Source organism: Dicentrarchus labrax, unplaced genomic scaffold (genome assembly GCF_905237075.1).
Source record: "Dicentrarchus labrax unplaced genomic scaffold, dlabrax2021, whole genome shotgun sequence".
In the NCBI taxonomy this organism is placed as follows: domain Eukaryota; kingdom Metazoa; phylum Chordata; class Actinopteri; family Moronidae; genus Dicentrarchus; species Dicentrarchus labrax.
The window spans coordinates 9,538,206-9,564,035 of NW_026136724.1; the positions used below are offsets into that span (position 1 = coordinate 9,538,206).

The 25,830-nt window shown below is 40.6% G+C and overlaps 3 protein-coding genes across 6 annotated transcripts; all 3 read left to right on the top strand.

Moving 5' to 3' along the window:
* Positions 1-555: 555 nt before the first annotated feature.
* Positions 556-15,330, top strand: LOC127358639 (peroxisome proliferator-activated receptor alpha). 2 transcript variants are annotated; one of them, XM_051391888.1, is made up of 8 exons: positions 556-745; positions 5,550-5,781; positions 7,347-7,501; positions 11,746-11,884; positions 12,643-12,842; positions 12,933-13,202; positions 13,351-13,594; positions 13,710-15,330. In XM_051391888.1, the coding sequence occupies exons 2-8, from the start codon at positions 5,598-5,600 to the stop codon at positions 13,952-13,954; spliced, it is 1,437 nt and encodes a 478-aa protein (XP_051247848.1). In that variant the 5' UTR covers positions 556-745; positions 5,550-5,597; the 3' UTR covers positions 13,955-15,330. The 2 variants fall into 2 exon arrangements, with proteins under 2 accessions (XP_051247848.1, XP_051247849.1); XM_051391889.1 differs by having other exon boundaries at positions 12,936-13,202.
* A 575-nt stretch (positions 15,331-15,905) lies between these two features.
* On the top strand, positions 15,906-18,140 carry cdpf1 (cysteine rich DPF motif domain containing 1). Of its 3 annotated transcripts, XR_007882486.1 has the most exons (5): positions 15,906-16,091; positions 16,321-16,432; positions 16,516-16,584; positions 17,033-17,224; positions 17,439-18,140. XR_007882486.1 is itself a non-coding variant. In XM_051391910.1 (4 exons), the coding sequence occupies exons 1-4, from the start codon at positions 15,979-15,981 to the stop codon at positions 17,159-17,161; spliced, it is 423 nt and encodes a 140-aa protein (XP_051247870.1). In that variant the 5' UTR covers positions 15,906-15,978; the 3' UTR covers positions 17,162-18,140. The 3 variants fall into 3 exon arrangements, 2 of the variants coding, with proteins under 2 accessions (XP_051247870.1, XP_051247871.1); XM_051391910.1 differs by having other exon boundaries at positions 17,033-18,140; XM_051391911.1 differs by lacking the exon at positions 16,516-16,584 and having other exon boundaries at positions 17,033-18,140.
* A 1,564-nt stretch (positions 18,141-19,704) lies between these two features.
* On the top strand, positions 19,705-22,524 carry cdkn1ba (cyclin-dependent kinase inhibitor 1Ba). Its single transcript, XM_051391902.1, has 3 exons — positions 19,705-20,404; positions 20,767-20,928; positions 21,290-22,524. The coding sequence occupies exons 1-2, from the start codon at positions 19,864-19,866 to the stop codon at positions 20,913-20,915; spliced, it is 690 nt and encodes a 229-aa protein (XP_051247862.1). The 5' UTR covers positions 19,705-19,863; the 3' UTR covers positions 20,916-20,928; positions 21,290-22,524.
* The last annotated feature ends 3,306 nt before the right edge of the window (positions 22,525-25,830 follow it).

Consider the following 25,830-nt stretch of genomic DNA (forward strand, 5'->3'; position numbering starts at 1 on the left):
TGGTTTGTACGTAAAATCTTACAGGAACTAAAGCTGAGACAAAAATAAAATGTATTCCCTCTGAAAAGTGTTGTCAAGTAGAAGCATAAAGAGGCATAAAATACCATAAAGTACCTCAAATGTACTACTACCATACAAAACAGAGGTGTTTCATAGTACAAAATGATGTAATAATCAGGTTGCTATTATATATAATGTGTAATATTCAACTGTCAGCCGTTCATTTTATTTTGAAAAACTGGTTTTATTGAGCATTTACGTAATTAATAATGTAATATCTGACGTTGTTGACGTTTACATACGTGTTGTGTTCTCTGACGCCTCCGCGTTTTTATTGCGTAACTAAGGTGACCCGCATCCACACCGACCCGTGACGTCTCGGGCCTCCAGGAAGTGATTGTGTCTTGCCAAAATAAATAAATAAATAAATAAATAAATAAATAAATAAAAAAAAAGCGGGGAGATCTCGCTTTCACATCCCCGCGTGCCCATTGGTTGAAACCATAGGTGTGTCAGGGGGGTGTGCGCGCCATGTTGCCGTCAGCCCGTGCGTCGGTAAGTTACTTCCTGTAAGAGGGCGAACGGAGCTCTGACAGCACGCAGGCAGGCGACGCGTCAACTTTTTTGGGAGCAGATCCGGATCAGTTGTGTGTCGGAGCGTCCCGGGACCGAAAACACCTCCCACCTCTGGAGCCGTCCATCTCAGTGACAGCGTGTGGAAATGCGTCGGATAGCAGCCTCTGAGGTAATCCACGAGCTTTACTTCATCTTTGCGGTTATATGATTGTGATTGAACGCTCACTTGCTCACCGCTGTTAACCAACTTTTATTGTGCAGGAGTACAACGTTGTTCTGTCCTAGAAGAAAACACGAGACCATACTGTCATTTGCTGCTCACTTCTTTTACTGCATAAAAGAGAATTCAGGCGATTGTTCTCTCTGTCCATTTGTATGTTGCTGGTGAGCCCAACCTTGAATTTCCTGACTAGTCCTCACCTGTTTTGTAATAAACCGCACACGCCCACGTGGTGTCAAAAATAGCTTAATTCTAATGAGAGGAAAATATTAATGGGGCGGTAATTTTCCCTTTTTAGCCCCCATTCTACTTGCCTGTGCAGCAGCAATATCAATATCAAGACAGGTAAACATGAGAGCCTGTGAATGCAGGACTAACTGTGGGGGGGGCTGGTTTTGGGGGGGTTTCTCTGGACCTGATGTTTGGTGGCACATGCATCACCTTGTCGCAGGGTGAGCAGATACTACTTAACTGACTCAGTGGCTCTTGGATCTTAAATGACCTGAGTTAATAAGAGCATCGATTTCAAATTTGAGATTTTCTCTTGATTGTGAGTCTGTTCTGTCCTCGCTGTCATCTGTTAACATGCTTTGCTGGGTGCAGTAGCTCCTGTTTCCTCTTCCCCTGTGGCCTAAAGATAGCAGCCCCTGTGTCTGGGATTATAGTTCCTCTGGGATTTAAAACACAATGTCCTTTGAGATGATGGGGAAACATTGGGCTGGACCACGGCCCCCTATGAAAGGGGACATAGAGTCACATCAACCCAGTTTAAGATGTAGCTGTTGACCTATATTAAATATATCAACACAGAGACCCAGCAAGGCTATGTTATGTGAATGAAGTCACAGACCATCAGAAAGACCTTCAACTCTAATTAAATCTACTAATAATAAAGAGGAATGTGAGGCAAGTTGCAGAGGGCTGCAGATAATGATTATTTTCATTAATCTCCCTGTTATTTTGTAGATTAATCCATTGATTGTTTGGTCTATAAAACCTCAGAAAACAGTGGAAAAAGCCAACTACAAAAACCCTAGGGCAAAATATGTTGTCATTAAATGTCTTGTTTTGTCTGACCAGTTGTCCAAACCCTAAAATATTCACTTTACTGTAATGTAAAACCAAGAAAACCAGCTTGAGAACCGGGTTAAGACGTAGCTGTTGATCTATTTTAAATATATCAGCACAGAGACGCAGCAAGGCTATATTGTATGAATGTAATGGGCTCAAATTACAGAAAGACCTTCAACTAATTCACCTGTTAAATCTACTAATAATGAAGGAGAACTGAAAGGCAAGTTGCAGAGGGCTGCCGCTAATGGTTATATTCAATAATCTGCCTTTTATTTTGTAGATTAATCCATTGATTGTTTACTGTAATGTAACCAAGAAAACCAGCTTGAGAACCTTGAACCTCCACTTTTTGCAGGTCTGCTCTGTAAAGTCATCAAACCCCGGATCTGGAAATGAGTTGTCGGTTTGTGTCGTGATTGGAGCGAACATATTTTGGACCCAACCCAGCCACAGTGCAAAAACAGTCTATTGAAAATGGGAAACAAACATTTCAATCAAGGAAAAGATACCCATGGCCAAAGTTGCATGCATGGGAAAAGATGGGTTACTTTTATGGTGAACTCAATGCACCCAAGTATTGTGTTGGAGATAAAGACAGGTTTGCCTAATCCACCCTTTGACGAAGAATCTTTGTCGACTGCTGTCATCAGTTTTTTTTCAGACGGCAGATGTTGTGCATCAGAGCAGCTTGACAGACCAGTTAGACAACACTTAGTAAACACCTATATCGGTCTCTACAGTCATACACACTCTTTGTGGCATAATATACACAATATGGTACAAGTATAAATCTTTTTACACACTGTCAGGACCTGGCCCCTAAAATGCTGCAACCCAAACACTAGATAAACACGCTCAGGCATGCTTTGATCAATCTCGTCCTCAGTGGCCTGACAATCCAGAGCTGACAGAGTGCACGTTTTCTACCCAGACAGATAAAGAGAGCATTTTACCTAATTGTCATGTTCAACCATTAGTTCAGCCAACGCACTTAAAGTCCCCCTCTGATCAAAAATAAGTGTTTCTCCTTGTTCCTATAGTTGGAAGTTTGAGCGTCACTGTGCAGAATGATGTATGAGCAGAGTTTGACACTAGAAGGATGTTTTCACATTCATCTGCTGAAAGTGGAGAGTTTATCTGTGCTTATTGAAAATCTGATTTGTAAGGGGCGGGGCCTTCGAGCATGATTTGCGACATCACAAATAGTTTGTAAATGGTCCAGTATGCAATATATACAAGTGTGATGTAGAAAGATGAAACCAACAGTGCATATACACTGAGGATGGACTGAAGTAGGAGACATCTTGTGTCCAGCAGGAAACAAAAAATACATTTGTGTATTCATAGATTCATGGATTTGTTAAGGTAGAAGGAGTTGATGTCTTTTTAAGGATGTGGAAAAATATATATCATACACACATTATCGCTTCAAGCAGATTATTTGTACGTGTCTTAACACATGTCTGGAGGGGATCTTTAAAGTTGCACAATCTCATATTAGCTAATGTTTCTTCCATGCTCAGCCTACAGATGTATGCAGCTGTGTAAACTGAGATTTTACATTGAGCTCTGAGACGGAACCGCAGCCAAGTGTCTCTGTATATCAGATCAGAGATTTGTTAGTGATTCCTGCCTGGATGGTGTAATAACTTTGTTATCATTATAACACAGATTTCATTATCATAATGTAAGAGCAGAGGTTTGGACAGAGAGAATTAATATCTTTTATTAAAGGTTTTCCTGCATTTCTCCTTCAGTTGTGTTCATGATCACATCATTACTAATGCAGATGTTTTATGTTTTACAGACAATTTGCTTTGTAAAGCTGTCATCTGACAAGCCAATCAGTCAACAGCGTATAGAAAAACAACTGTAACATCTGCCGCCATGAATTACTGGAAGTTGGAGAGAGCGATATGAACATTGACCACGGTGGTGTGATGTTGTGTGATTGCTCCAACAGATGTCTTTTACCCCGCTGTGTGCAGCTGGGAGCTCCACCAAACTCCCTCCCACACATACTTTAAGATCTACTCCTGAGAGGACAGACAGCCAGAGACATAGACACAGAAATAAGCTGTGTGTCCATACACTGAAAAGCTATTCATACAATGTAAACAGCATGTATGTTGTTCAGCACGTACCCACTGAGTCTCTTTAAAGTCTCTGGAGCATCAGAGTTGGTCAGTAAATCAGAGTCGGAGCTTTGTAACAAACTGCAGGTTGTGTACTTTGGCTGGACAAGTTGGAATTTAATCTGTGAATGATGCGGTTGAAATAATACACTACTGTTGACTCTATGTGCATGGTTCACTTATTAAACAATCACCTTCACCATATGAACTTACCTCTGGCTTAGTAGCTTAAACCTGCCCACTGCTTAAGAGAACTGCAGTGAATAGGCTTTGTTCATGTTTGTAATGTTTTTACTGAAACATGGTAAACCTGCAACCAGGTTAGTTTGTGAGCTAACATGATTTTTGGGAATGAATACATAATATATATAGAGAGAGAGGGGAAAAGGCATCTCTGAGCTACAATGTCCATTAAGATGGTGCTGTGCTCACTGGCTGAATGTGAGTATGCATTCACTGATGGTTGGAATCTTTAAACAAAGTGCAACCTTCAGGCACTCACGCACATACTCCTGAGTGTTTGAATGAGAAGAAACCTAAAACTGAATTTTGGATGCATTCATTCATGTCATGATTAGATAAATGGGAAGTCTGAGTCATTCAGAAAGTTCTTCCGTGGAATTCACAAACAAAAACCCACAGAAAACAACCCCCCCCAGAAAGATAAAGAAACTCTGAACTGCCCTGATACATGTTGCATTTCTTCTGTAGAAATGTAGTTTGTATAGTAATGGTATACTAATACAGCCAACCAGGCTCTTCCGCTGCTGATTGATGGCTCTATTAAACACTTGTAGACTCTAGCCCCAGACTGTCCAACTAGGGCTGTCACAATATCATATTTCACAACACAATTATTGTGCCAGAAAGAATTCAAGATAACAATAGTACTGTGATATCTATGGCAAATTTGGAAAAAAAAAATTAGAATGCTATAAATTAAATTAATCTTTAACTTGTGTGTTTTGTCTCTTTTTTTGGCAAATGAAAATACGAGTGCATGGTGGTAGAGAGACTGTAACCATAACCGTAGTACAGAAGTGTACAATTACCACAAAGAGGAAGAAAAGGAAATCATTTGAGAGGCTATGGATTATTTAATCGATATTTCCCCATGCGTATTATTAACATGATATAAATATATACATTTTGAAATATCATGATCATGGTTAATACCGGTAAATTTCAGAACCCCAAGAGCTGACACATTATTATTTTCCAAAAGCATGGTTTTCCTTGTCCACACTAGGAATGGGCAATATGGATCAATTGAAAAACTATGAAAACATAACAAGACATGAAATCCCTCAAAAATCAAGATATTATATCACATTAATGAAGAGTAATCATGTCAAAATCCAATATTGCCATCAAGAAATCCTGCTGATTGACTTAAAACATAGCCACTGATATTAATGGGATAGCTTATATATGGGAATTTTCACCTGGATGTTTTGAAGCTCCCAACCAATCTAAAGGCTGCCTCAAGATTTCAAATCCCATTATCACCCATTGTTCTCATACTCTCTTTCCTCTTATCACAGCGTGGTGAGTGAGGGGTTGTTCCTGCCACGTTTGGTTTCATCTTCACTATGGCAGGGGATCTATTTAGTCCACCATCCCCACTGGGGGATTCCCTGCTGGACAGTCCGCTGTGTGGAGACCTGATGGACGATCTTCGTGACATCTCCCAGTCCATCGGAGACAACACGCTGGGATTTGATTTCCCAGAGTACCAGAGCACTGGCTCGGGGTCTGAGAGCTCCATCGCACTGGGTAAGTAGTCTAATGGCCTCGTGGTTAAAAGAAAGAAGAATTGTCACAGGGTACATGCGGTATAAAAACTAACTTAAAAATACATTCATGAATGCACAATCAGAAAAAGGCCTCTGGAGTTGCTGACAGGTAAAGTGGATCATTACAACACTGACCTTCTGACCTTTTGGCTCCACTGTTCCATATGTAAATGCACTAAAGAAGCCTATGTAAAACACTGTGTGTCTGATAACAGATGATTAGGTACAACTCTGAGTCCTCTATGTTATTATGTTGTCTCCAAATTCCTGATCAGCACTTAAACAAATTACCTGTCAACTTAAAGTCTTTAGGCCTGCAGACACTTAACTGATCAACTCAAATGGACAATGGCAGGAGTCCTCAGTGTATAATATGAAATACAGTTTCTGTCAAGGAAAAACAGATGAATTTATCCATGTTTTTGCCATCACTGTGATTTGATAGGTGTCCAATATTGGTACAATTTGTGGTTTCAATCCACATTATAATGCTGGATACAATAATAGAAAATCTGTTGTCTTTCTTTTAATGTTGTTTGTAACATAAATACATTTCAGTATTCTTATACACACTCTCACTGTACAACATGGTTTAGTAGTTTAATTAATGTTAGATTAATATTTTCTCTCCACCAATAGTTTGTATTAATTGTATCACTTTTCTTATCCTTACTCTCTCATGTTTTTGTAGATACATGCACATAAACTTAAGAAAAACAAGAACAATACATTTAGATGACAATGATAGGGAGGTTATTTTGTCTAATCATCTGTTTCAATGGCACTGGTATGCATTTAACTCGATATGACTGAAATCAGCTTACTTGCAGCTTTAAAGAAAAGGTAAATTTCTCAATAAAGTCTTGTAAGATTGACAGATATTTTCTCACTCAGTATATCCTGTAGAAAAGGTTTTTGGTTCATTATTCATCTCCCTACTCTACGTTGTCAGGTAATGTTTTTATCATCTGACCTGTAGGCTTGGTTAATATAGAATTATTAAGGGCATAGTTCGTCAAATTTAGAGATACACTTGTTGGATTTATTGCCAAGTTAGCCTAGATAAGGAGATTGATACCCCTCTTGTATCTGTATGTATGTATGTATGTATGTATGTATGTATGTATGTATGTATGTATGTATGTATGTATGCTTAGCTTAAAGACTGGAAAAAGCTAGCAAATTAAGACATTATATCTTATTTGTTAAACTTACGAAACAAACGGTTATCTAAGAAGCTAGGCTAACTGGCTGTAGTGAGCTTCATGAGTCATGAGATGTTCTGAATGAGTGGTATTTATCTTCTCATCTCATCTCAACTCGAATAAGCGTATCTCCCATAATGTCGAACTATTGTCCGACTATTCCTCAAGTGCTGTCAGTTTGGCAACCAAGGGCCAAACCAAAGCAAAGGGTTCCTGCTCCTTTTGTAAATAATGGCATGGTGAATCAGAGTAGGTGTAACAGTAAAAAAAAAAAAAAAGAAATGGAGGTCAAAGTTTGGATTGAGTTTGTTTCTCCTCTCTGCTCTGTTGTGTGCCGCAGACACGTTGACCCCAGCTTCCAGTCCGTCATCTGGGGTGTGTGGAGCAGCGCCAGGCCCAGAGGAGAGCTTCAGCCCACTCAACCTGGAGTGCCGGGTGTGCTCAGACAAGGCTTCAGGCTTCCACTATGGCGTGCATGCCTGCGAGGGCTGCAAGGTGAGACATGTGGAACGTTTGTAGTGCAGCCGGTTAGAGTACATACTGTATGCATGTTCTGACATACTGTACATATTAAAGGACATACAAAGATATTAATATAAACAGAAAGACAGGGACGATCCCATTCAGATTAATGATAACATGCTGCAAAGGTATAAATGCTGTCTTTGGTGTCTCTGTGTGTAGCTGTGCAACCGTATCAAAGGTGAAAAACACAACACAAACAAGCACACACGTGTACATGCATGCGTTAACATGCTTGCACAAACACATCAAAAGCTTGGCACGCAGAGACACCTGACCTAGAGGCCAGTGGAAAGTTTCTGAGACACGCAGCCAGGTCATGTGAAGTGGGGGATACAGTGGCCTTGGTTGACTTGTCACCTCTCCCCTGCTTGGCACAGAGCCAAACTGAGTGATGTTAATACACACACACACACACACACACACACACACACACACACACACACACACACACACACACACACACACACACACACACACACACTTGGAGCTGCTGCTACCACGGAGCCCTGCTGTGTTTAGTACTACATATTACCTTCTAATGGAGTCATCTCTGATAAGAGAAAGGAAAGGTAGATCCTTGTGGCCTGGATTTGTTGAGCTCAGCGGGACACTTTCTGTGCTGAAATTCCTGAGATTCTTGAGATTTTAGGGAAGAACAAGAATGTCATTTGAAGGTCAGTGTCTCATACCTTTCTAAGCAGGTGGCAGGTTTTTGCTGCTAATCTGAGCCTTTGTTTGCTATTTTGACAAGACTTTTGAACTTGTGACCTTGCCTGCTTTAAAGATTTCTCCCATCAGCTGCAGCTCCACCTTGGAATTGTGTTTGTTTTAAGCCACAGCAACTACATAATGATTAAGAAATCCAAACATAATTGTTTCAGTTGCTGCTGGTGTTCTCCTTTAGTTTCTTCCCTGATCACTTCCCCTGCTGAAGAGAATCTGCTTTTTCACTTCTGTGGACTGACCTTCAATTTCACTCTAATCTATTAGAGACAGAGAAGATGGATTCTGGCTGGAGGCTAATATTTCACAATTTTCATTTATCTGTCTAAGTTTTGCAGAATGGCCTGTCAGTTGCACAATGCACATCTGTGTGTTTACTGAATGCTGCTAAACTGGTCATATTCCTGCAGGGCTCTGGTTTATGACCCGCATCTCATTCATCAGAATCAACACAAATAATGCTCTTCCTGTCCGCCCTCGTGTCAGACAGCCGCTGTTCTAAAGCAGGGACACAGTGACTCCGAACTGTTGCACGCTGCGCATGTGAGAGGTGTATTTTGACCGCGCTCTGTTCCTGAATTCTCTGACTGATGATATTGTGCCAGCATGGAAAAGTCTGGCTTGTGATATGTAGCAGTCACAGATCACAGTTTCCATGCTGGACAGGCCCTGCATATCATTTTCAGCACCTCACTTTAAGAGAGGAGCGCTTCATAGTGGGAATGTGAATGGTATGTGCTGTGATGCCATGGTGCAAGGGCTTAAGTCTGTGGTGGTGATGGTATGACGTGTGTGTGGGACGTTTAGAGCAGCAGGACAGCCAGAGAAAGCCTTCAGTAATGGAAAGGTTAATCACATCACCTCTAACTGCTCAGTAGGTAGAGGTTAGTTGGAATTGGTGTGCCACAAAGACTTCTCCTTCAGACCTTCTTACTGTGTTTCTAAAAGACGTTTGCCCTTAAGGAAGCATTGCACAATATCTTATTGCTTACGTCTTTAGTCTTGTTATTCACCTCACAGCTATTATATTGCAGCAAAAGTACTATCCTCTGGTTGTGTCTGTACATTCATGCGCAGACATGTTAAGACATGCATGCTGTAAACACACACATCTGTTTTTTCCTCCTTGTGCAGTATTTTTGATGTCTGGACCTTCACATTTCTCCCTTCAGTGTTTTCATTTCATTTCACAGGATTACAGCTTGTTCTTCCCACAAAGCTATTTTCTGCGGTTCAAAAATAACAAAAAAAGCAACGTTAGTCATAATAAACCTTAATAACAACGTAGCTTCGACATAAAGGCAGACAAGCCTTACCTTCCGTAAGATGATGGCTGCTGTATTGCGTGAGCATGTGGCTCCAGATATATTGCCAGAAAGTATTCTCTTCTTGACAGTGAGGGATGAGGAATGGTCAGACTGAAATTTCAGTGATGTACAAAGGTGTGTGTGTGTGTGTGTGTGTGTGTGTGTGTGTGTGTGTGTGTGTGTGTGTGTGTGTGTGTGTGTGTGTGTGTGTGTGTGTGTGTGTGTGTGTGTGTGTGTGTGTGTGTGTGTGTGTGTGTGTGTGTGTGTGTGTGTGTGTGTGTGTGTGTGTGTGTGTGTCAAAGGGATCATAAGTTCTGGCCAAGTGTGACATCTGTTAGCATGTGTTGGCCCATTGCCCTGTATCTCAGCCTGTGTTGGAGGGCTGCAGGATGTCTTGTCCAATCAGGGTTCTTATCCAGAAAGGTCAGAGCTTACTATACACCTTGAAGCATATCTCTCTTTAAATATAGATGTAGTTCCACTATATAGTCCAATCCAAAATGGTATATAACACAGGTCCTACCAGGGCTTAAAATGTACAGGATGCATGGACATTATTATAAGGGGCTGCAGATGTAGGTGTCTGACATGGTGTAAACTCTACATATGAGATGAATAGCTTCACTGGGTATTGATGAGCTTGACTGATCAGATTTCATGGATAGATATTAGTGTGTGTGATGTGTACAAGTAGAGGTGACATATTCTAATGGGTTCCTTAGAGAGGAGGAGCTTGGCATTGTAAATTAGTTCAAGTATCTTTGGGTCAAACTGGACTCTTATTTCAGCATTGTAACATTCTGGAAAAATATAATTTATTGAGCTTTGAGAATTAAAAGAATTTAAAATATGCTTGTTTTACGTGTGTAAGGCTTTGTGTGGGCTCAACCCACCTCCTACGCACCACTTTTGGACAAACTGTGCCGTCAGTAAAGCAGAGGTCCCAGACTCCGATTGGCTTGGGGCCACTGCTGGTATTGACATCTCATAAGGAGGGCCACTTCAACATTCAAGTACTACAAGAAAACACAATATTCTGAAAATAGTTCCTTTACAAACATCATACTTAAAAAGATTCAAACAGCACTTTTTATACATTGACAACAAATACAACAAATGGAGCATCTATAGATCTAAAGGTCTCATTCTAAGGTTAAAAAAACATAATGATTCTTATTTTTAGGTGATTATAAACTAATGAAAACATACCTATGAATATTACATTCTATTTCTACCAATAGATCCTCCTAAATGTTACACAATGGACCTTTATCTTGACATTTTGCACAATGTATTCTATCTTTTTCTACATGTATATTTGTATCTGTAAATTGTCACTTGTAATGTTTCTGTTTTTATTACCTGCCTTAGAACTGCAGATGTAAATTGGCATTCTTGCTAAACTCTGGCATGTTCATATCTTGTGTTTTTATACTGATGTTCATTAATGTGCTCTGGCCCTGGCAAATAAACAAATAAAGGAAAGATATCGATATAGAATAAGTGAATGAAGATGACCTGTTTTATGAGTATAAATCTGGATTCCTAGACTTCCTGGTCTTTGGGTCACTACACAGTATTTAGAATTATTTATACTTCATGTATAAATAAATCATTAATTAAAACTATAGAGTAAAGAACAAAAACCTTCTTGTTATAAAGGCTATGTGTGTCCGTATCTTTCTTTCCTTCTGTTTGTTAAAGCCATGCCTGAAGCCTCTGCACTACATGAGAAGGGTCAGCAAACTAGTTCTTGATTCACCTGAGGCTGAGCTGATGTTTTAAGTAAAGGAATACACAACCTTGGTACCTATGCATCTTAGAGTTCAAGAAAGTTATTAAAATGACCATGTTTCCTAATAATAATAGTAATAATAACTGCTTGCAAGCAAGTATAATAGGGTCCAGTCTCCCCATGCAATTCAGAACTGAATGCTCACTGAACCAAGCCAAGAGCATTGTTAAATAAGGCTTAAATATGTGGTTAAAGGCTCAGAGAAACTAGTGGCGTACACTGAATAAATAGTGTCCTTGCACTGTGCAGTAGGAAGTTATTCTCCAGCTTGTTGAATGGTGTCGTTGCTTAATGCAAAACTGAATTCTGGTTTAAAATTCAAAGTGTGGCAAGGATGGGACATTAGTATTTATTGTGTGTTTTTTATTTTGTCACTCTGTCTCTACCAGGGTTTCTTCAGGAGGACCATCAGACTAAAGCTGGATTATGATAAGTGTGAACGCAACTGCAAAATCCAAAAGAAGAACCGCAACAAGTGCCAGTACTGCCGATTCCACAAGTGCCTCTCTGTGGGCATGTCCCACAATGGTAAGGCCAGCCACCTCCAAATGTAGTGTAACAGTAGTACAAGCAGAGAAGAGTCATAAAGTCAGTTACACAGCACTGGCTAATATTAGCCACAATAAACTACCAGGCCAAGTTAGCAGCAAAATCACTGAGTGTAATAATTTGAGCAAGAGTGTGTTTTATTGCTTACTTTCAGTTAAATGTGTTAGATTATTTTTCTAAAAAAGTTTATACTGCCTATCGCTGTCAATTACTGAAATCGTAATGTCCGGTGAAACACTTTTATAGCAGTGAAAAAAACTTGCAAGTAAGCATGCAGTTACATAAAACGTCCTCAGCCGACATTACAGTATGTGTTCTGTACAGCAACAGCAGGAGTCCCTCTGTGATTTGGCTCCAGTTCAGTCTGCTTTACATTGACTGGGTTTTTATAGAACAGTGTACTGGTGGAGCCTGCTTGACACTGAGAGAACACAGGCCCATATAGCTCCACATCTGGCCTGTCATCTGCACTGACTGCTGAGGGGTCATTGGGTTTGTTACGATGGCCTCCCACTGCAGACAGAACAGTGTAAGAAACCTGAGAGGCAGACGACATGTTGTCCTCTGAGGAGGGGAAGGAATGTCGAATGTGGGTGAATGTTTGTGTGTGTTTTTCTGCACACGCATGCATGTTTGCTCTAGCCGTAAATATGTCTCTGTATGTAGTTTCACTGTAAAATAAGACCAATTGAAAACTGTTGTAGCTGCCGCTAATGATGAATGTTTCTATGCACCAGCTATCCGGTTTGGTCGGATGCCTCAGGCGGAGAAGCTAAAGCTGAAGGCAGAGAGCAAGATGGTGGAGAAAGAGGTGGCAAGCCCCATGCTGGACGACCACAAGATTCTGGTCAGGCAGATCCATGAAGCCTACATGAAGAACTTCAACATGAACAAGGCGAAAGCTCGGCTCATACTCACCGGAAAGACAAGCAAGCCGGTAAAGGGAAAAAAAAAAAAGCTTAGAACAAAACGTATTCTTTATTCTGTATCTTCACCTGACAGCATCCTCCGCTCTGTCTTTCCCCAGCAGCCTTTCATCATTCACGACATGGAGACGTTCCAGCTGGCAGAGAGGACGCTAGCGGCCCATATGGTAAATGGTGACTATCCGGAGCCCGAGAGCGGCCTTCAAGGTGGGGAGGTGGTTCCGGCTGGGGGGTGTGTGGAGCTCCAGCAGAGGAAGGCTGAAGCCAGGCTCTTCCACTGCTGCCAGAGTACCTCGGTGGAGACGGTCACTGAGCTGACGGAGTTCGCCAAGGCGGTGCCAGGTTTCCAGAGCCTGGATCTGAATGACCAGGTGGGTTCAGAGCTGTTGTGTCTGTCATTTGCCCTCCTGTCAGCCCATGTGATAAGTGCGGCTTTTACTTAAATGTGAAAAAGGAGTTAGAGACACAAAAAACACACATCTGACCACATGCTCCTGGCCTTCCTACCTGCCCGTTTAGGTGACTCTCTTGAAGTACGGCGTTTACGAAGCCCTCTTCACCCTCCTGGCTTCCTGCATGAACAAAGATGGCCTCCTGGTGGCCCGTGGTGGAGGCTTCATCACCCGAGAGTTTCTCAAGAGCCTCCGGCGGCCATTTAGCGACATGATGGAGCCCAAATTCCAGTTTGCCACACGCTTCAACTCCCTGGAGCTGGATGACAGTGACCTGGCCCTTTTTGTGGCTGCCATTATCTGCTGTGGAGGTAACTGACATCATGTGGGGATTTATGTTTAATTCTGTTCAAAAATGTGTAAAAAATGAATCCCCCCTTTTCTCACCCTTCTTCTTTCTCCCTCTATTTGATACCTTCCCTCCAGATCGCCCAGGCCTGGTGGACGTGCCTCTAGTGGAACAGCTGCAGGAAAGCCTCGTTCAGGCACTACGGCTCCACCTGCTGGCCAACCACCCGGACGACAACTTCCTCTTCCCCAGACTGCTGCAGAAACTGGCCGACCTCCGGGAGCTGGTCACCGAGCATGCTCAGTTGGTGCAGGAAATCAAGACAACAGAGGACACGTCGCTGCACCCGCTCCTGCAAGAGATATATAGGGACATGTACTGAGCACATAACACATGGTCATGAACAAGGACATGTATTTGCATGCCATTCAAGCATGCATATCATGGATATCGGTGTACTGTGAGTAGATTATTGTGCAGCTTTTGCGGATGCACGCTGCTGTAATCTACAGAGGTTGCATTGAGACCATGTGACTTTCTACTGGAACAAAAACAAAATGTTTGGGAAAGGCAGCTCTTGTAGGTGGTGTGACTGCTTCCATGAAAGGGGGACACGGTGGGGAACAGACTTTTTGATCTTACACCATAGATGTGTACAGGTATTTGCTTAAATGCATTTGACCTTGGAGCACCCAATCGCTATGGATTGGGTCCTGGATGCCGGCTTTTACTCGACAGACACAAGTACTGAACAAAAGCTAAAGAGGGAGTAGGCTATGCAAATTTGCATATAAATAAAAATGGCAGTAAGTTGAGTTGTGGTGCTAAGAAGCAGACAAGTTAGAGAAGTTAGAGAAGTTATAACATTTTTAACCTCTGAGGCAACTGAAATGTTTCTTGTGCAAAAGATGCCATAATTCAATACATATTCCTAATATTTTGGATATTCAGTGTAAATGATCATTTATCATTTGGACTTAATATGGTTGTCATGTCCTTTTATTGTGTACTAGTGCCTTATTATATTTTCCTTGACCATTTTTAGATGAGTGGTTGAAGAAACACCGGCATCAGTATTCACCAAGTGCCATAATGTCTCAGTGCCTGAGCTCATGTTTTCTTTATTTTGACCACAGATACCTTCAATAGAGTAGCATTTTTAACCATTGAGTAGGTGTATAACTATTTAGTATTGGACCAGGGAATGTTCTTACATATTAAATTGCGAATAATAGTGCATTTTAAGTAGGCAGTGAAGTAAAGGGAGCCTTACTTCTACTATAAGCAACCATCATTTGAATATGTACTTCCATGTGTTATGTATTTATTTTAATCCTGCATTCTACTGTTAAAACCTGACACAACATGATAGCTCATCTAACCTATTTCTTTCAGATCAGTGTTACTGCCATCAACACACATTGTTTTCAAGTAAAAAAAAAAAGTGCATTGGCCAGTATTGAATATTTTGACCACAAACACAATTATCTGTTAAGCTGGTTTTCGTTCTATTTTGTAAATATAACAAGAATATGGTGACCACAGTAAAAGGGATGTGTGTATGTGCAAACAGTAAAAAATAGACCTCGAAAAGACATTTGCTGTGCTGAGACTTCACCTCCCAATGTAGCACTGAAACGTTATTTCCTATGATGAAACGGTTTATATTTTTTATTGTTTTAAAAAATGCATTTGCTGTTTCAGTAAAAGGAATCGTGTTATGTGGTAGCCTAAAATAAACTAATATATTTTACTGAGTTTTATTTGCATTGCCTTGGCTTATTTATCTGCCTATGATGCCAGTATTATCTGTTTCTCTTATTCAGACCCCACTGTTCAAATAAATCAGCTAACAGGCCTTTTTCACTGCAGATATTCTGAGTTGCGTAGCAGGAGAAGCACAGGTGGAATTAATGTTAATCATAGCTTGTGTCCCATTAAATCATTATATTATTATTACATCTGGGCTTTTCCTTTAATCACATGTTGAAGTATCTGCTGTAATAAAAACCATATATATATATATTATTAATACATATTATATATATTTTTTGAGAATGACCCATGACATTAATTTAGGTTAGTTTACTATGCTTTCATATAAATGTACAAATATCTATCAACATGCATTAGTAATACTGTGAAACTCACAGGTTGCCTATACATTTGTTAATAAATAATAGTTAAATTAAGGTGAATTAGCTATGGTACTTAGAATCTTTCGATATTTTTGTAATTAAATAATTATAATTGTATAACTATATTGAACTATACACTGTTCTATATTATACGATACGCTGTTCTGCTCCCCCAGTCCAGTAGGTGGCGGTAAAACTTCATGAAACAACATGGCTGCACTGGACACGAAAACCAGGAACAACTTTTGTTCCCCTTCGCTCCTGAACAATGGAGCACACTACAAGTGAAGCCCCTCAGAAAACATTTACTTGCCAGTTGTGTGGTTTAAGTAGCCCTTTTACTTACTACGGCCAGAAACCACCAAACACCAGAGCCATTGTGTAAGTGAACAAAAACGCTCCGTTGCTAAGCGCTTTGGAGCTAGCTATGCTAAAGCTAATGTTGTTAGCAGCTACGTGTAAAAAATAAATAAATAAATAAAAAAAAGCGAAATTCACCTCTCGCTACTTGCGCGTTGAATTTACAGCCATTTATCTTCTGTGAGCCACATGTATATAAGTTAAAAGAAAATACAATTGAGCGTTAATGTGCCTTTCTTTCGTCCATCAGGTTGCTTGAGGAGTGTTTTGTGACCAGGGATCCCTTCAGTCCTGACAGGGAGAAGTTTCTAGTTTTGGGCTCCAGCTGCAGCCTGTGCAGCGTGTGTGTCTGTGCTGGATCGGTGAGATGTCCTTAATAATTCAACTGCTGCTATCAAATACAAATGTGAAATATGTAATTCAAGTTTTCTCATGAATGATTTAGGCCCAGTGCACAAGTGTTGGCATGCTTCCTCCTGGGGGGACAAATGACAGCAGTCCTGATAAAGAGTGTGTGAGTCTGTTACATGTAGCAGAGGGCAGATGTTGAGTGTGTGTACTCCTGCACTCAAAATGCAACTGTGAAAATGTGTAACTGCAGTGTTTTGGGACAGAAAATGTAACATTGTGAGCATGGTCATCGGTTAAAGCTTCATTTGGAAACCAGGCTGTGCTCCTGTGACAGTTTTCCACTTGGTATTAAAGTTAACCGTGTAAATGACTGGTGAAAAAAAACATGCATCTGTGAGGTTTTCCTCAGATGACTCTGTAATCATGTGGCATATATATATATATATATATATATATATATATATATATATATATGTGCGCAGTGAGATTCATAACTGTGATGCCCTTAAAATCAATTAATCTGCTTACACAAATATATATTTTGAAAATATATCAGTGTGACTAGGCATAATCCAGTGTTTATGTGAAATCTTGCTGTCTCTTCTTCTCAGGACTGCAGTCTTTTCTACACCAAGAGGTTCTGCATGCAGTGTGTGAACAAGCACCTGGACCAGTTCCCCCAACAGATTCAAGCTGAGCTGGCCAAGAAGAAGCAGAGCTCCAAGTCTGCCGTCTCCTGACGTCGGTCAAGAGGTCCATAACCTGCTCACCGATAGAAGAGAGAAATGTCTGAATGTGACCAGGTGCTTTGCCAGAACTCTTTTTTTTTTTTTATCGAACCCATACTGGACCACCACAGCAAAAACCCCAACATCCTGTAATTTAATAGCATAGCTCTGGGTTATTATTATTTGGGTAGGAAATTAACACCGCACATCAGAAATAGGCTAGTTTATGTTTAAGCTGCCGTATTAGCCTACAGGGTGTTGTTTGCTTATTGTTTATTTGTTTCTACAGAGGTTTATAGAAGCGAGCAACGGGTGTGACTAGTGTTGCCGGACTCCTGTGGGATTGTGGTTGCAGGCTCAGAATCAGACCCGCTGGTTTGTAGCAATTAAAAATGGCTCATAATTTAAAATCTGATGTCGTGCACTGTATGTGTTTTTCTTTCTTTCTTTCTTTTTTTTAAACAAAACAACAACAGCGTATATAATGTTATGAACAGTATTAAAATGATTGCTAATGTCTGCTTGTTCAGCCCAATTCAGCAACCCGGTGCTTTTACACACCGTTCAACACATTGTATTATATTTTTATAACTGACTCAAAAAAAGATGTACAAGTAATAGCATTTTTCAAGATCGGTTGCTAGGTAGATTAAAACTGCCCTTGCAATGTAAAGACAATTAATAGGTTAAACAATTTCTCTTTGTAGTTGATGGATTATGCCTGTTGTGCCATATTTGAATGCCTCCTTTTATGAGAAAACACATTTTTATTACTTTTCAGCAACACATGGTAACAATAACATTTATATGACTAATTCCTTAACTATAGACACATGTTTGTGTTGACATTGACACCTCCTATTAAAGAGTGCATCACTGTTTTCCTTTTCCTCTGTGCATCCACGGTGAGCGGATACATGGTTGACTTCTGTGGAGTCAAAAAACATGTTTTTCTGTACTATCTTAAACTATAAAGAGACACATACCGTGACCTTTCTCTGTTGTTTTATGACTGTTTAATTGTGGATCATAATGTGTAACTAACTAATCTGCTACAGTATCATCTACCAGTGTTTTCCTCTGAAGCCAGGAGAATGAGACCTAATATTTCCAAAAAAAAAAGAATTACACTTAAGGCATTGGTTATGCATCTGTGACCTAAACAAAATGTTCTCTTGCTTCATTTCTCAATTGCCCGTCTAATCAGTTGGATCAGAATCTGTTTTCATCTTAGGGATCACTCTGTACAACACGGCGCACAGTTTGTAGCAGCATAAACACATTATGGATTAAGTGTGATCTCGGCGATAACATCGATATAACAGATGGCCTCGCTGTATTCATCACGAGATGTTTGACTCTTTTCAACGGTTAATTGAAACAGCATGGCCTTAAAGGCAGGCCCAGTGATTTTCGCTGGCAAATGCTGCAGAGGAATGCAGAGCGACGTTCGCTGCAGAGTTGAAGTTGGGACATTGAGAACTCCTGTACACAAGGAGTGCTTACTATTGCTGATGCATTCACTCAATTACTACAGGATTCCTATGCAGCTCCGGGATGCACAGAAAATAAATCCAATCACGACATGAACGCCAGTTAAATTCTTCAGTAAGGAATTTTTAAGAAGCAAAATGAGAATCCCCCCAAAGGGAAATGTAGGTGAATTTCAGGGTCTTTTTCCTACTTTTTCTTTCTTTCTTTTATTTTTTTTTTAAAGCTGCACCACTTTCTGTTTGTTTTGTGTTTTAAATTCTAAGCACACACAAGCAATTACAACCAGTGAAGCACACTAACCACCCTGTGGCACCAGTGACAAATTCTGACAGAGATAGGCAGCATGTTAATGATGACGGAAGGCTTTTCTGCTCTGGAGCTGATGTCATTGTGTGCCAGGAGGCAGATTTGTGGCTATTTTGCTGTTTTCCTGCATAAAAACCTCCCTGTAGTGTCTCATTGTCCTTCAATAACCTTGAAACTGCAACTGAAAGGATTTACACTGATTGAATCAAGTGTGCCTAAGCAGTTTATGTGACACCAAATCAGATCAGGCTGCAGCGATGTCTGTCAGCATTCATACGATCATTTGATGATTGATTCCTATGATAGTATTACCAGCCTGGAGCAAGGCCTTGGACTAAAACCTCCTACGGGGGGATCAATCCGTTTCCAGTGTTGTTGTTTTATCAGGTTTTTATCCAGCTCATCTTACAGTGCATGAATTCAGCATACAAATAACAGTTAATGAGATCAAATGATATCTATGACCTTTGGGTGTTTGGTTAAATGTCTAATCTGATATGTGCTCCGATAAATAAGGTGCTAATGGAAAGATAAAACACATCACGCACTCCTCTGTAACCACAATCTCTCTTCCTTTCGCTCTTTCTTGTGTGTTTAACTAATGAAACAGATGAATTAGGCCATATTCATGTGTAGAGTTAATCCAATCCAGCTCTGTGTTGTTGTTGCCCCTGTTCGACTTTAAGAGAGCTCTTTGGGCGGTCCTAATGCGCAGACCAATGAATCGCCTTCTTCGTTTAAATAGACCTTGATGTTAACTTCTTCACTCACATCGCTCTCCAACGCCATGTTGCCTGTTTTGACTTAACTTGTTTTCATCAGCATTTACTACGGACTTGACAGGAGTGGCTTTCTTAAACCCCCCTTGCGCCTTTGGAGACTCTTTATTCCACTTCTGCGCGTACGCGTTTTGGATGATACGCGCGGAGTACGCATGCATCATCCCCGTGACTTTGCATTTGGGAGGAATACTACTTGGAAATAGAAGTTTGAAAGGGTTTGGTTGTTGTTTGTGTATTTTTTTTTTGCCCACCCTCCCCGCCCCTTGTCATATGTGCAACAAAATGTCAGATGTTCGCCTTTCTAATGCGAGCCCGACAGTGGAGAGGGTGGATGCGCGGCAGCCGGACAACGTCAGACCTCCGGTTCGCAGAAACCTTTTCGGCTCACCTGACCGAGAGGAGCTACGGAGGTATTTTGCGGATTCGATTGAGGAAGGCGTGCGGGATTTTAAGGATGAGTATAATTTCGATCCAGTCAACGACAGACCGCTCTCTCCGCGCAACTACGAATGGCAGGAGGACCGCGACCCAGCGGAGTTTTTTCTCAGACCGCCTCACGGGAGCCAGCGGCCCGGAGAGGAACACCGGCAGGACGCCGAGGAGAGCGGTGCAAGGCGGTCGGGTCGCCAGCCGGAGAGAGGCGGCTCGAGGAAAAGAGGCTCGGGAGCTTCAGGTGATTCACTTTAACTTATTAAGGCTGTGTCGCGCTGCCGCAATGCAGAGGCGCGAAGCAACAGTTGTGTCCGGGGTTCGACCGTAAGGCTGCGCGGATCTCCGTGCAAAGCAGGCAGACGTGTGCCGGAGAGGCTGTGCAGACGATACAGTAATGTGATCTGTTATTATGAGCGACCATGTAATGCACACGTCGCGCTTATTACATCGCAATTAGCACATTTTCATAAGTCGGGTTCGGTTGTAACATTTCTCCGCGCCCCTCTCCGGGGATGGCAGGTGCCTTTCTTTTTTTTTTTAAGTGGACGTGCAGCTCCGCACACACTCACACACTCCCCTGACAACTTTATTGTGTTCTGCCAGGTCCCTGCTCCAGCGAGTGTCAGAGTAAAAGGTCGCATACCGACGGAGACGACGATGAAGACTATTCGGACGGTGCAGCAAGTCAGGCTGTGGTGAAAAGCGCTGAGGAGAGACCGAGCAGGGCGGAGAACAGCGCCGAGGTCCAGTGAAAAACAGTGCCAGGTTAGAAATCATTACCTCACTATTCCACTGTTATGAGCGAGTATGGATGGGTAACAGCATGCATGTTTTCTATGTGTGAAACACCAAGCATCGGCTCTTATATAGGATGGCAGTAGTAGTTGTGTGTGTGTGTGCTTGTTTATCAACAGCGTCAGTAACGCATTCACAACAGCTGTAAACACATTTATTTCCTGCACGTCATCAGCCCTTCAAACTTGCATATTGTTTTTTTTTTTTTTTTTTTTTTTTTGCATGCTATGACTGTTCAGCCTCTGCGTGTCTGCAGGAGGGATATCAAGCATGAGCAACTGCTTTTTCAATTGCACCATTCAACAGCCTGTTTCCTCTTTGTGCCCCACAGAGCGGGGAGACCTGTTGCTGGTGGAATACTGTAGCCTTTCTCGTCACCTGACAGATGGGGAGAAAATATAAAAGCAGCCTTTTCCTAAAGAAGGGAGGAGGAGAGGCTTGCACAAGCACTGAATATGTACACTATCAAGTTTTGGCACTCATTTCAATTAAATTGCCTCAGAAGCAGCAGACAATGTAGCAGTGTGCAAATGGATTTTTGCTCATTTTTTTATCTACTACCTATGTTTCAGATGTAGCACATAAAAAAAAAAGCATATTATGCTTTTCATACCTTTTTTTTGTTAAATGTATTTGAATAAGTGTGTGAATTTGACTCGGGAAGTTGCAGTGCAATTTCCAACAGAGAAATATTATTTTGTTGTGGTCATATTGTGTCATTATTCAGGTAATTGATGTAAGTTAAAAATGCAGATTACAAAAGTCAGGGTTATGTGGAAACAAAATGTCTTCTTTGTCTTTCTTTTTTTTTTATGGCTTTATTTGTCCCAGTGTTATATATCTTGTTGTTGAAGGCCCAGATGGCCACACTGTAAGTTGAGGGTCCATCTAACTGGGAACAGCCATGACAGATAAAGTTTACATGCAAATAATGTCTCCTTATTTCCCCATTTTTATTTCATTTTAAAAAATTTTTTAAAGGGGTTTTTGCCAAAGTTTGTGCCTTTTTGTTCTGGGGTTGAGGGGGTGGGGTGGGAGGGTTTTAAACTGCTGAGCAATATCCAACCAAATTTTAACTATTCGCTAATAATCCTAAGAATTAGCTTTTATTTTTAAATTAGGTGAGTTAATATTTTAGTGGCTTCTAGGTCACATATCCCGCCCATTGTAATAAGTGGTGTAGTCCAGGTGAACATAGATCAAATATGTTAAAACCAGTGGGCTACTTATGCAAATATGTGAATCAAAGATTTGTGGTGTGGAATTCATGTGGAACATGTAATTGCACTATTGTTAATTTCTCTTTATATTTTATTTTTTTGAGGGCAGAAAAACAAAGTGACACTGCCTCATTTGGTGTAAAACTTTGAAGTGTACCTGTTTGCCTTTTTTTTTTTTTTTTTTTTTGAAAAACACTGAAAAAATTATACTAACTTATTTATGTTGAGCTTTTTGTTGTGGGTGTATGTACAGCTTCCCAAAGTGACATTTTTGTAAATATATATTTTCATTATTGTTTTTAAGATAAATAAACTGTTGCAAAACTGAGCCTAATAATCGATTTTATATACAGTGTTTTGTATTTTTTTCCCTGTTCTTCAATCTGCAGTTTGATTGATTAAAAAGCAATGTTGGTGTAATTAATGCATATGCTCACTATTTTGATTGCACAGCACACAAGCACTCCACCCTTACCAAACACATTTAAAGTTTAAAGTGATCCGCCCATGTAAACTGATGGAGACACAGCCATGTTATTAATGTGTCCTTTAGACATTGCAGTGATAGGATCGCTAGCTTTACCATAATTTATCAACAGTCTAAAGAATAATAAATAACATTACAAAGAAATGTAATGTCTGTCATGCTGTATAATAAGGTTTTAGTGACCTTACTGTATTTACATGTTTTTAAATAATAAATCAGTTTCTGTAGGAACCTGACTAGCAAAGAATTTGTACAACAGTCTCATAATTTACCACTATTTCCTATGGTGCTAAAGCTGTACCAGTAATATTTGATACAATAAATAACATTGTGTGTGTTGCTAGACTAAAATCCAGCACACAGTGTCCATCTTGAGTGCAGATACAGCACCAGAGTAGAGGCCATGACTGTGCTGGCTGGTCTCAGCGCAGCTCTGCCTCTTAAGTTGAAAACAACAAGGGTAGGTCCTGAGGAAAAGAGGGGGAAAAAAAAGTTTTAGGTTATTGGCTTTCCCTGGCTCCAATCACAGCAGAGACGAAAAGCAGACCACTTAGGAGCCAGCCAGTCAGAGAGTTGTGGGAGGGCACTCACTCAGGACAGCACAGGCTGTTCTTTTCATAAAACACACACCACCCAATTAGTTTCATTGGCTGCCTCTTTCCTGTTGATACCAGCATATAGGAGTCAAATGCAGAGTGAGTGAGAGAGAGAGATATTCCTATAATATCTCATACTGGCTGTGTGTGAAGTAATTACTAGTGAGCTCATGGCCTTTCTGTAAACGTTTGGAGAGGATTGTAACACTTTTGAACACATTGCTGCTCTCCTGTTTGACAGTATTTTGTATTTGTTACTTTTTAACACAAGAAATGTCAGATAAGATTTATCATGTTTAAATTCATCAGCATTATCACAATGCTGTCTTGAAATGTAATGCAAACATGTTTTCATAAAGAAAATCCATAATCACTTCCACTTTCAGGAAGTTTTCAGTCCTAGTAGTTTGTGTGCCAGAACCCAGTCCTGTGTTTTTGTTCTGTGTTTTACTTAATAGATTTCAATCAAATTTGGTGAAAACAAATCATTACTTTTTTATGCTGATCTGGGTACAATAGCGCCACCATGTGGCAGTTTGTAAAGCACTTGGTGTTTGCATCAAAACTGATCTGGGAAGTGTGGAAATAGTTTTTGAAGGAAACTTTGGTTAAAGAAGTTTCTGTACGGACGTATCCACGCCCATTTCCACTTAAACATAGGTTGTCATTTTTATTTTTTACCATTAATTCAACATTCTCCAAATGTGTTACACAACAAATGTGGATCAGCATAAAAAAAATTTGATTTGTTTATTCAAATGCTTCATGCCTTTAACCTGTTATTAAAGGCATAACCTACTTGGCATAAATGCAACAACTTAGATTATTTCTGCCCACATCAACTGCCTGATCATTTGTAATTCTACTGACGGCTTTGTCCTATAGCTGAGACAACAGCTACATGACACATATAGAGAGAAATCTGGTATTTACCAACCTGGGTGCTGGGTCTCGTATTTTTGTCCATTATGGCTATTGGTCATGATAGTAATTTACTCACCACCTTCACTACAGAGATTGGGAAACACAGATTCTTAAAAGAATCAAGTTGATCAGGACAAGGAGCGCAGTTTTCCAAAAACATTAATTTAATTTAGTGGCTTTGAGACATAGCTTTTACAGTAATACACCAAGTGCAACTTCAACTAGTAAAGCATAATTAGCATAAACTAATAATTTGCAATCAGAGTGTGCCAACGTATGTCCAAATGTATGCTGATGACATTGTAATATGTAATAGGAGCGGCTGTGGCTCAGAGGCAGAGCGGATTGTCCCCTAATCGGAAGGTTGTTGGTTCGATCCCCGGCTCCTCCTGCCACATGTCGAAGTATCCTTAAGCAAGATACTGAACCCCAAATGTGTATGAATGAGTTAGTTTCTGTTCGATGGACTTTGCCATCGCTGTGTGAAAGGGTGAATGTGGCACGTAGTGTAAAAGCACTTTGAGTGGTCGGAAGAGTAGAAAGGCGCTATACAAGTACAGGTCCATTTACCATAATATGTGCACATAGTAGAACTGAAACTGAAGTTGCTTACTAACTCACAACCAACACATTTTATCTAAGGCTGAATCACTGTTGTCTGTATAGCTTTGTTTTTTAGCAGCACCTCTGCTGTGGGAGGCAACAGTTTTGAATCAGGAGAAGGGTTACAGGTTGCAACTGAACTTAAAGGGAATAATTTAACAGAAAGTCACTGCTGTCAGCCAAGAAACAGTCCAGCACATAACCCCCTGTAAAACATTTAGCAACATGTTGTTTTTACACATTGTCTTTGTGCAGATTAAACAGATATTACATGTTACAGTGAACCTTGGAGGTGTTAGGCAAATGTGTTACCTTGAGATAGTGCGAGGCTAACTGCTTACAGGCTAACTCTCTGCAAGGAAGTTAAAGACACACTATGCAAGATTTGTACCTTAATATAACAGCTTCAAAGTCATTTCGATGGTAAACAAACTTGTGGTATAGTGAATCATCCCGATAGCAAAGCAGGAGAGGGACGCCGTTGGCAGAACCAGCAATGCAAGTCTGAAGGTGGCGCCCCGCCGAATCTCGCGAGAATCACAAATTGCTTTACAGTGCGACGTGACATACATCAGCGACATAAGAAGCAGTCTCTATGGAAGACACTAGCAGGCATTCACTCAGACGTTACCTGGTCAGTAGACATCTTCAGAGTCTATCTTTGCCTGTTCGATGTCCAAGCTTCCATCCTACTGAACATGTATACAGGGGGGAGGGGATCAGGCCATTAAACCTGTAAATGTCTTCTGTGGAGAACTGTCAAAATTGTTATGTAATGCATTGTTTTTATTAACAGATTAAAACTAATCTTTTGGTGAAGTCTACATTTACAGTATACACACTGACCTTGTAGTTGCATTCAGTCACACCAGTCAGGAATTATGCGCCTTATTGATTTTAAGGAGTGTAAGGAATCTTAAAAATATTACACACAGTAGGCCTAGTTCAGTTCTGGTAATTGAAATGCCAATTGTCTATTCTTTTTCTCAGATTTCCTACTACACTGTAATGAAAACAATACACGGAGCGGAAGCAGTTTCAC

Coding starts and splice junctions, on each gene's coding strand:
- LOC127358639 (XM_051391888.1), top strand. CDS start 5,598: ATGGCAGGGGATCTATTTAGTCCACCATCCCCACTGGGGGATTCCCTG. Junction 5,782..7,346: donor TGAGAGCTCCATCGCACTGG/GTAAGTAGTCTA, acceptor TGTGTGCCGCAG/ACACGTTGACCCCAGCTTCC. Junction 11,885..12,642: donor TGTGGGCATGTCCCACAATG/GTAAGGCCAGCC, acceptor TCTATGCACCAG/CTATCCGGTTTGGTCGGATG.
- cdpf1 (XM_051391910.1), top strand. CDS start 15,979: ATGGAGCACACTACAAGTGAAGCCCCTCAGAAAACATTTACTTGCCAG. Junction 16,092..16,320: donor CCAAACACCAGAGCCATTGT/GTAAGTGAACAA, acceptor TTCGTCCATCAG/GTTGCTTGAGGAGTGTTTTG. Junction 16,585..17,032: donor GCAGTCCTGATAAAGAGTGT/GTGAGTCTGTTA, acceptor TCTTCTTCTCAG/GACTGCAGTCTTTTCTACAC.
- cdkn1ba (XM_051391902.1), top strand. CDS start 19,864: ATGATACGCGCGGAGTACGCATGCATCATCCCCGTGACTTTGCATTTG. Junction 20,405..20,766: donor AAGAGGCTCGGGAGCTTCAG/GTGATTCACTTT, acceptor GTGTTCTGCCAG/GTCCCTGCTCCAGCGAGTGT.